Genomic DNA, 11,528 nt, shown 5'->3' with positions numbered 1-11,528 from the left:
TCTAATCCCACATATCTACGGTTTCAAATAAGAAATTAATGCATTCATGATTCATACTGCAAATTCAACTGGCTATCAGTTTATAACTCCAAAGCTTTAGGGATAGCATTATTTAAAGCACGCACAATTTTTTTATTTTTAATAGGAGTAGATAAAAGTAAATAATTCACATAAAATTACAAGCATGCAGTTACAAATTCACAGTTAAACAAGGACTAGATAGTTCATAAATATACCTTACTCCCTCCAACTTGAATTGCAGTAATAAAATAGGGTTTGTTAGGAATACCTGTAACTCCACGAGTCTGTAAGTTTACTCTGAACTGCTAAATCTTCAACAAACAAGTGAGAATACCCTACATATATTTTTTATATTTTTTTTCTTTTTCACATCAAAATAAGAAAAATTCATGCAAGTCATATAATAAAGAGATGCGTCTCAAGAGTACAAAAAGTACTCCTTACTCAGCCATCTTATCATAGACTTGCCTAACAACATTCCATAATTTTTTAAAACAAAACATAAAAAAATTCATGCAAGTCAAAATAAACAGATGCGTCTCAAGAGTACAAAAAGTACTCATTACTCAGCCATGTTATCATAGACTTGCTCTCCTTAGAGGGATAAATCTAAATTAATCGGACCCCTTTTGCGCTTGCTTCCAATTACCTTAGACCAGTCTATCCGAGGCTCGTAAGGATCATGCTGTGGAACATAAGTGTGTAATTTCTCTAGTAGCTCCTCAATGGTGGATGCGGAAATGAGAATATTTCTTGCAGAAAGAGAAATGAACTTTTGTTCCACAGCCTGATCAAGAAAAGAGAGCAACCCATCAAAAAAATGGTTAATATTTAAAAGTCCAATGGGTTTGGTATGGAGATTGCTCTTGGCCCAGGAGATTATACAAAAGATTTCTTCAAGTGTACCAAAACCTCCTGGCAAAGCAATGAAGGCGTCTGACTGATAAATCTTACAAGCCATGCGCTCAGACATAGAAGTCGTTCTTATAAGTTGACCTCGTGTGTACCCGGAAATCTGTGGATCAGCCAAAGGGATTGGCATAATACCTACCACATATGATTGCCCAAGATGTGCACCCTGTGAAACACATCCATTCAATCCACGACTTCCCCCTCCATAGACCAAATTAATTTTTCTCTCTCCCAATTTTATGCCAAGTTCGCTTGCTGCAAGTGTGTAACAAATATCACTCCCAGGTTGAGAGCCACATAGTACACATATGGTATTGATTCGACGAACTGGCTGGCCTTCCATTTATGTTAGTTCTTTATGTATGCCCTGAAAGTAGAACTGGTTAAAGAGCTTTGGCAATCAAAAGTAACTACATAGAAATTCAACAATAAATAAACATAAACAAAAATCATGCGTATATACAAGTAGTTGTGATTGTGGCTCACATCTTCCTCTGGTTTTACGTCCAGAAACGGCTTAAACACCTTCTATGAAGCGGGGATAGGCTTCCCATCCAATTTTCTTATAGATTGGCAAACAGGGTCAATTATAGTCAGATTCCCAAGACTATAGCGTTGGTGGTCACTTCTAAACTGGGTCCATAAAGCAAGAATTTCTCGTTGCACTATTCCACACGGATGCGTCTCAAGAGTCAATCGGATATCATCCAAAGACTCCTTACTCAGCCCATCCTTTATGAAAAAAAATTTATCATCTCGATTTATGGAAGTAAACCCCACAGATTTACATCGTGTGTTACAAGTCCATCGAGCACATTTGTGACAACCATTTAATCTTTTCGCTCTTCTTTTTTTCGAAAAACTACTCTTTCCCAATCCTGAAAAATGCTTAAAACTAGGTGAGGTTTCGCCAAGAAATCGAACTTTTGCTTCAATTAACCAGCGAATATCCTCAGGGATATTTTTATACATCAACATCCGAAGTCTTTCACACCTAGTGGCATAAATCTTTTTTAAATCATTTTGGGGAAGAGATGGATAGTACTTACGAATTTTCAAGAGCTGAAGATTCATTTTTTTTAAAAACAGAACTATAGTAAAAGAAAAGTAAAACAAAATAATGAACCTTACAAAAGGAACGAGAGTACCTGATCAGAGAACAACACAAATGAGAGAAGACTGAGCTCAAAGAAGTGTGGCTTGCCTCATGCAGATACGGGGTCTCTTATAGGGCTGTGGAAGTCACCATTCCAACAACTACACTTGGCTCGAGACGTGCCACAAGTGCAGGGTCACGTCTGGTGTCTCATTTTTCAACGTTCGGTGTTTCTTTTCAACGTTCCGCGTCTCATTTTCCTTTATAGGGCAGTGTGTCGTTTCCTTTATAGGGCAGTGTGATTGCTCTGCCCAAAAAATAAATAAATAGTTGTCATCGGCGTTGAGTTTGTCTCCTTCTTATATCGTTATATATATATATATATTAAGAAAATAAAGTTTTTATCTTATTATATATTTTTTAATAATTTTTTTTTTTTTTTGAAGGGGCCTCATAAAATCAAAATCACATATACCACACAAAACAACAATTCCCACCTTACCCCCCAACTTGAATTGCGTATTGTCCTCAATCGACAATAATAGAAAAGATAGAGGATAGACATACCTGGCGGTCATCAATGCATGAATATGTGATGTTTTCTTCACCCTGAATAGCTACAGGGGTTGTTATTAATGTCCTGGACCTAAAGACATCCATTTAACCTAAATGGAAAGGTGGTCTTTTAACGTCAGATTCCCAGACGATACGAAACCTCTTTTACTCATTTAATGGTGGATCCCCTAAATCCACACTTCCTTCGTCTTCCTCATAACTATACTGATAAGGTTTCAACCTATGACCATTGACCTTAAGGCATTGCCCTGACTCTTGATTTTCAATTTCGAAAGCCCCATATTCCGAGATGGACTTGATTATGAAGGGGCCAACCCATCTTGATTTTAATTTTCCTGGGAATAAATGCAATCGAGAATCATACAAAAGTACCTGTTGCCCGACATGAAAGCTTTTCCTAATGATGCGTCGGTCATGCAACTCTTTCATGCGAAGCTTAGCCAGTCGTGCATTTTCAAATGCATCGTTTCTTATTTCATCAAGCTCATTTAATTGGAGCTTCCTAGAGAAGCCTGCTTCGGTCAAACTTTTGTTGATTCTTTGAATTGCCCAATATGCTCTATGTTCAATTTCCACGGGAAGATGACAAGGTTTACCATACACTAATCTATATGGAGACATTCCCAAGATCGTTTTATATGCAGTCCTATATGCCCAAAGAGCGTCTACTAATCTCAAAGACCAATCTTTGCGATTGGTGGCAACGGTCTTTTCTAAGATATGTTTAATCTCCCTATTAGCTAGCTCAGCCTGACCACTGGTTTGGGGATGGTACGGCGTGGAAATCTTGTGCAACACACCATATTTTTTCATGAGACCTGCCACGACCTTGTTACAAAAATGGGAACCCCCATCACTAATGATCGCTCGTGGCATCCCAAACCGACTAAAAATGTTTTCCCTTAAAAATTTCACCACAATCCTATGGTCATTGCTCCTTGTCGGGATTGCCTCAACCCATTTGGACACATAGTCAACAGCAAGTAAGATATACTCATGCCCAAACGAACTAACAAATGGACCCATAAAGTCTATACCCCAGCAGTCAAAGACTTCTAACACCTGGATTGGTTGTAATGGCATCATGTTTCTCTTGGATAGACTGCCTAGTTTTTGACATCGATCACAACTTGAACAAAATCTGTACACATCCTTAAATAATGTTGGCCAATAAAATCCACTTTGTAGAATTTTTGCAACTGTTTTCTTGATGGAAAAATGGCCTCCACAAGCAAGAGTGTGACAAAAATTTATGACACTTTGTTGTTCATGATTAGGGATGCATCTGCGAATGATTTGGTCAGGACAATATTTTAACAGATACGGGTCATCCCAGAAAAATGTCACCACCTTCCTAAAAAATTTTTCTTTATCTAGTTTGGACCAATAATCTGGGATCTGTCTAGTGATTAGATAATTTGCTATATCAGCGTACCATGGAAAGGTGAGTGGTTCAGTTTGAGTGTTTGTTTGAAATAATTGTTCGTCAGGAAAGGAATCTTGGATTGGGTTTTCAAATTGATTAAGATTTTGGCATGGTAGACGAGACAAGTGATCGGCTACCACATTTTCTACCCCTTTTTTGTCTCTGATCTCGATATGGAATTCTTGTAACAATAAGATCCATCTAAGGAGACGGGGTTTTGCATCTTGCTTTGTTAATAAATATTTAAGAGCAGCATGGTCAGTAAAAACAATCACCAGTGACCCCACGAGGTAAGACCGGAATTTGTCTAGGGGGTAGACAACTGCTAGCAACTCTTTCTCTGTCGTGGTGTAGTTCTTTTGAGCCTCATTAAGAGTTTTGCTAGAGTAATATATCACATAAGGTTTCTTGTCTTTCCTCTGACCTAACACGGCTCCTATCGCGTAATCACTGGCGTCACACATCAGCTCAAATGGTAGGGACCAATCAGGGGACTGAATGATAGGTGCAGAAACAAGTGAGTTTTTTAATTTCTCAAAAGCAGCTTGACACTTACTGGTCCACTCAAAGGGCATGTCTAGGACTAAAAGGTGACATAAAGGTTTGGCTATGGCACTGAATGAAGCAATAAAGCGCCTATAAAAACCAGCATGGCCAAGAAAAGACCTAACATCCCTCACATTCTTTGGGGCGGGTAATTTTTGAATTAATTCAACCTTAAACTGATCCACCTCAATACCCTTAGAAGAAACAATGTGTCCTAAGACACTTCCTTGAGTGACCATGAAGTGGCACTTCTCCCAATTTAGCACTAAATGCGTTTCCTTGCACCTCTCTAAGACTCTTTCTAAATTTTTCAGACAACTATTAAAGCTATCTCCATACACTGAGAAGTCATCCATGAAAAGTTCCACCACATTCTCTACCAATTCACTAAAAATGCTCATCACGCATCTTTGAAATGTTGCAGGGGCATTGCATAGACCGAATGGCATTCGTCTGTAAGCAAATGTCCCAAATGGACAAGTGAATGTGGTCTTCTCCTGATCCTCTAACGCAATTTCTATTTGATTATACCCAGAGTACCCATCCAAGAAGCAGTAGAAGGCATGTCCCGCTATTCTCTCTAAGACTTGATCTAGAAATGGAAGCGGAAAATGATCCTTCCTTGTCACAGAGTTGAGCTTCCTATAATCAATGCACATACGCCATCCAGTCTGGATGCGCGTAGGGATGAGCTCATTGTTCTCATTTGCTATCACAGTGACTCCTGACTTCTTAGGTACAACTTGAGTCGGACTGACCCATTTGGAATCTGAGATGGGGTAGATGATACCTGCATCTAACAGTTTAAGAACCTCTCCCCGGACAACTTCTTTCATGTTCGGGTTCAAACGCCTTTGCATTTGCCTTACAGGTTTCGCATTTTCCTCTAAGAATATCCTATGGGTGCAGGTGAGGGGGCTAATGCCATGTAGGTCAGAGATAGACCATCCTATAGCTTTTTTGTGCATTCTGAGGAGATCTAGTAATGCTTCCTCTTGATGCAATTCTAGGCTTGATGAAATCACTACTGGCAAAGACTCCCTTTCACCTAAGAATGCGTACTTAAGGTGATTCGGCAATGGTTTTCTCTCAAGTTGGGGTGGACGAACCAAAGATGGTGTGGTTTCATTCCCAGGTAATTTCAATGGCTCTAGGCCAAGCATCAGTTGTGTGATCACCCTGGCTGACTCAACGTCAGGCTCTATCCCTTTCGAAGTTTGCTTCTCTAATTTATAAATAACCTGCTCATAAAGAGCCTCCTCAAAGTATTCTTCACTTAAGGTCTGGATTAAATCTACTTCCTCCAATTCCATTTCGTCATTTGGTTGCTTAGTTACCTTGAAAATATTCATCTCCACCGTCATATTCCCAAATGATAGTTTCATGATCCCATTCCTACAATTGATGATTGCATTCGAAGTAGCAAGGAATGGTCTCCCTCGGATAACGGGAATAGGTGACTGAGGACCCTGGTGGGGCTGGGTATCTAAGACAATAAAGTCCACTGGGAAATAGAATTTGTCCACTTGGATTAAGACATCCTCCACAATCCCACGAGGAACTTTTACTGATCGGTCAGCCAATTGAAGAGTGACCCTAGTGGGCTTGAGTTCTCCTAACCCTAGTTGCTGATAGACACTGAAAGGCAACAGATTGACACTAGCCCCTAGGTCAAGAAGTGCTTGGTCGACTTTTTGGCTTCCAATTATGCAAGCAATGGTAGGACATCCTGGGTCCTTGTACTTTGGAGGGGTCTTAAATTGAAGGATAGCACTTACTTGTTCTGTTAAGAATGCTTTTTCCCGCACATTGATTTTTCTTTTGACTGTACAGAGATCCTTCAAAAACTTAGCATACGAAGGTGTTTGCTTAATTGCATCCAATAAAGGAATGTTTATCCTTACTTGTTTGAATACTTCGTATATGTCTGCATTTGTTTTATCTCTTTTTGATTGGGTTAATTTTTGAGGAAAGGGTGGTCGAGGTTCAAATTTGGATCTCTCTTCAACACTCTTCCCTTTTTCCTTTTGCTTTCTCTCTTGCTCTCTTTCTTCCTTCTCAGCTTTCTTTTTACCCTCTTTACTTCCTTCATTCACTTCCTCATCATTCATTTCATCATGCCCTTGGTCTTTTTTACTAGTGGTAGGCCACATTGTCCTAGGGTCCTTAGGTTTCTCAATTACTTTCCCACTCCTAAGGACAGTGACAGACTGGACTTGTTCATGATTCTCACTAGATGACCCTTCGGCTCTATGGGCTTGACCTACGGGGTTCGGACTTGGTTGTGAGGGAAACTTTCCTGGTTCTTTAACACTCAAGGTCTGAGTCAACTTAGTTAGCTGACTTCTCATGTCTTCTAGAGCCCTATTTGTTTGTTCTTGAAACTTGGCTACTTGGGTATTAGTTCCTATTTAACCTTGCATGAATTGTTGTAGGGTGTCCTCTAGAGATCTCTTATGAGGAGGTTGATATGCACCAGATGACCCTTGGTTTGGTTGGTAAGACTGTGGCTGTGAGGGGAATGGTGCATGGGGTTGGGCGGCAGAATCATTTCTCCATGAAAAATTAGGGTGATTACGGGAGTTGGGGTGGTATGTATTGGAATTAGGATTGTACCCTAAGTAGTTCCCACTCTGATTCTGATTCTGGTAAGGCCTACCCTCTGTCTGACGTGGTTGTGCTCCAGATGCTTGGCCATAGAGGACCTCTTTAAAAGCAGGAATGGTAGGACAATCTTCTGTCATATGGCCATTCGTCTCACAAACCACGCAAAGGACTTCCACCTCATGGACGGCCTTGGTTTTTTTTAACTCTAATTCTTCCATCTTCTTTGTTAATGCTGTTAACCGGGCATTGATGTTATCACTTTCACTTATTTGAAATTTTCCTCGAGGTTGTGGACTGACATGCTCTCTTGAGTCTTCCAAAGACAATGGACTTACCTCCCAATTCCTAGTATTCTCAGCTAAAGTGTCGAAAAAGTGAAAAGCTTCTTCAGGTGTCTTCTCATAAAATTCACCATTGCACATGGTCGACACTAACATCTTAAGGTTAGGGGTTAAGGCATCATGAAAAAAACTAACCACCCGCCACTGCTCAAAAGCATGATGTGGGCAAGTAAGAAGTAGATCTTTGAAACGATCCCAAGCTTGAGCAAATGACTCGGTGGGTTTACAAGCAAAGTTCATCATTTGTCTTTGAAGGGATGCTGTCCTATTGGCCGGAAAATATTTCTTTAAAAATTTAGTTTGCATTTCTCTCCATGTTCCTATTGATCTCGACTCTAATGTGTTTAACCACATTTTAGCTTTGTCTTTTAATGAAAATGGGAACAATTTTAGCCTCACAGTATCCTCATTGACATTCTGATCGACACAAGTGCCGCAGACCTCTTCAAATTCTCTCATGTGAGTGTACGGATTTTCCGAATCCATACCATGAAAAGTAGGTAACATCTGAATGGTACCTGGTTTAAAGTTGAATCTATGATGGTTAACTGAAAGTACAATGCAAGAGGGAGTAGTTTGCCTCGGAGGGTGCAAATAGTCCCTGAGAGGTCGAAGCATTTCAGCTCCCAAGGGATCTTGATCAACATGATCACCCCCTTGAGCAGACATGTTATCATTTTGTTGAGACATTAGAGATTGTGAATGGACTTCTTGTTCTAGTACTCTACCTGATCTAAGTCTCATACACTGTTTAGTAACTAAAAGTTACCTAACAAGTTTTTTTTTTTTTTAAGTATATAGATTTTTTTCTTTATCTTTAAAATATTTTTTTTTTTGTTTTTTTTTAAAAGTAGTAAAACAACAAAAATAACACACTAAGTTACCAATTAATCTCCCCGGCAATGGCGCCAAAAACTGACTGCTACGCTACCCTGCACATTTATTTATCAAAACAACAACCAAATTTATCAAACATTAATCCTTTTGTTAAAGCAGGTATAGGGCGATTATACTCGCCAGTGTGCGAGTGTGCGTGTAGTACAATTTTAAATTTATAATTCGGTGAGTCCGAGTCGGTTCACAGGGAGATTATTTTGGATGAAAACAGAAATCACTGAATATTTGATTTTAAGAGGTGATTAAGATAATCTAAAGGAAATGATTAAAACTAAATTAACAATGAGTTTAAGTAGCTTGGGTCAAGACAATTTCAGTGTCAAAACCAATTAATTCCCAACTTAATAGAAAAGATCAATAATATTCATCTGAATTAAGTTTTGCATATCTATGAGTAATTTTAGTTCAAGATAATGATAATTCTTGTTTAAGCAATCTCCATACATGGCATGGAAATTCTAAGTCAAGCAATTATCATAAATTGAATTATATCCCACAGATAGAATTTATAGGTACAGATTAATCATTTGGGCTTGGGTATGAAAACATTTCCAGGTCTAGCAATCTCCATACGTGGCATGGAAACTCTAAGTTAGGCTTATGCTCCAATCCAAACTCAAAGATACACTATACGCACACTGCTCAAATTAAATCAGATTAATATTACACAATTGAAGCGCAGCTTTCTTTGGGAATCATTGGCGTTGGACACTGTCCTTGCCTTAACCCAAGATCGGATTTAGCTACTCATCTTCATTTTTAAAATAAATTGGCAGGAATTTAAATGACGGGAATTAAAAGACAGTATTTAAAAGACTATTTTTTAACCGACCATATAGGCGGTATATAATGAAAAAACAAGAATTGAAAGACTATTTTTTAACCGACCATATAGGCGGTTTATAATGAAAAGACAAGAATTGAAAGACTATTTTTTAACCGACCATATAGGCGGTTTATAATGAAAAGACAAGAATTGAAAGACTATTTTTTAACCGACCATATAGGCGGTTTATAATGAAAAGACAAGAATTGAAAGACTATTTTTTTAACCGACCATATAGGCGGTTTATAATGAAAAGACAAGAATTGAAAGACTATTTTTTTAACCGACCATATAGGCGGTTTATAATGAAAAGACAATATTTAAAGACAATATTCAACCGACCATATAGGCCGTATATAATAAAAAGATAATATGAATAACATAATACAACTATATGGAAACAAATGTTGAAGATTTAAGAGAGAAATTCTAAGAACGAAATCATATTAAAACTAAAGTGAAAATTTTGAGAGAGAAATCTCAAGAACATAACTATACTTTCATTATAGGAAAATTGAATGGTTACAAATGCACCCTAAGTGCTCTATTTATAGGGTAAAAGATGCAATAGAGACCACTCAATTATATAATTTAATAATACAAAATATCTAAAGAAAAATAAAATAACTAATTTAAAAATACAAAGATAAATAAAATATCTAACACATGATGTAAGCGATGATGTCATTCCAACTCATGATGTAAGCAATGATGTCACTCCAACCCATGATGTAAGCGATGATGTCATCAATTTGTGGGACTTGGGCTTTTCATATTTTTGGGCTTGGGCCTTCCTTGTGTTGGGCTTGGGCCTTCCTTGTTTTGGGCTTAGGCTTGGGCCTTTCTTGTGTTGGGCTTGGGCTTGGGCCTTCCTTGTGTTGGGCTTGGGCCTGGGCTCTCCATGTGTTGGGCTTGGGCCTGGGCTTTCCATATTTATATTATTATATATATATTATATTATTATATATATTATATTTAATTTTTTTTATATTTTATATATTTTTATATTAATATTTTTAAACATGCACAAAATTACAAAATGCATAATAATATTCAATTTAAACCATTTTAAAATCAAAATAAGGGTGAAATTATAATAAAATTTTTACAAAATTGATCACTAATCAATTAACTCAGATTATTTAATAGCTATTTATGTTCAAAGAAAGGGTGATGCGTTTATACTCACCAGTGCACGAGTATGATTGTAGCAGAAATTTATTTTTTTACCGGGAAAGTCCGAGTCGATTCACAGGGAGATTACTCATGGAAGGAGATAACCACACCAGTTCGCTTGATTAATAAGATAATAAGATGAGATTAAACTGAATGGAATACAACTGTTATCTAGATATGGTGAATTCTTGGGTCAAGACAAATCTAGTGCCAAACCCAACTGATTTCCCATATAGCTTTCTTTGGTGTAACTAAAAGTTTAAATAGCTTGGAGTTTAACCATTAAATATACTACTGAGATGATGATAACTCTTTGTTTAAGCAACCTCCATACATGGCATGGAGACTTTGTGTTAAGCAGCTATCATAAATCAGTGTATAAATAACGTTTTAACAAGATATTCATTCGGGCTTGGGTATGAGAACGTTTCCAAGTTAAGCAATTTCCATACATGGCATGGAAATTCTAAGTTAGTCATACGAACCAATCCAAGCCTAAGGTTTTCATTAGGAACATTTCTCAAGCTATTTTTGTTTTTGTCACTTTCATATTTGAAGCTTTGCTATTTTGGGTTATCAGTGGCTTTGGACACCATCCTTACCTTGGCCCAAGGATTGGATTAGCCACACATCTTCATGAGAAGTGCACGACTAACACTAATCTCAACAAATAATGACGAGAATGAAAGTAAGCGATAACAGATAATGAGAACAAAACAAACTACTGTTATATTGATTACTGAAATGAACTATAGTTTGAAAATGAACTTGAAATGTATCTGGAACAAAACTAAGAACTAGGAATGAAGAAAAATAACTCAAGTGCAAGTATTTAAAATGCAGACAAGAATTGAGACTAAAAACAGAAAGAATGAAAAGACTTGTAACTTTCCAATGATCCTATCTTTTTTTGTGTTTTTTTGAGTATTTTGTGCTCTCTATCCCCTGATTCCGAGGAATGTTGGCTCCTTTAAGCTTATCGCGCATGGAAGAAGGGGACCACTTGGTGTAAAGTTGTTTAAAAAGTTGGTTATATTTACTTTAGAGCCACCGTGTTCATTTGCGCATGTCAAAGAGTTTTTGGGTCTTCATTCGAATGTGCGC

At 37.7% G+C, this 11,528-nt stretch overlaps 1 protein-coding gene across 1 annotated transcript; it reads right to left on the bottom strand.

Annotated features, from left to right (window-relative positions):
* Window positions 1-1,395: 1,395 nt before the first annotated feature.
* LOC127801648 (uncharacterized) lies at window positions 1,396-7,975 on the bottom strand. Its single transcript, XM_052336952.1, is given in 7 exon segments — window positions 1,396-1,706; window positions 1,842-1,977; window positions 2,840-3,369; window positions 3,874-5,461; window positions 6,356-6,476; window positions 6,729-7,194; window positions 7,237-7,975. Coding segments are annotated over 7 exon segments (3,729 nt in total). The 5' UTR covers window positions 7,880-7,975; the 3' UTR covers window positions 1,396-1,461.
* Between the last annotated feature and the right edge of the window lie 3,553 nt (window positions 7,976-11,528).

Source organism: Diospyros lotus, chromosome 5 (assembly GCF_014633365.1).
Source record: "Diospyros lotus cultivar Yz01 chromosome 5, ASM1463336v1, whole genome shotgun sequence".
NCBI lineage: Eukaryota > Viridiplantae > Streptophyta > Magnoliopsida > Ericales > Ebenaceae > Diospyros > Diospyros lotus.
This window is presented reverse-complemented; position numbering and strand designations above follow the sequence as displayed.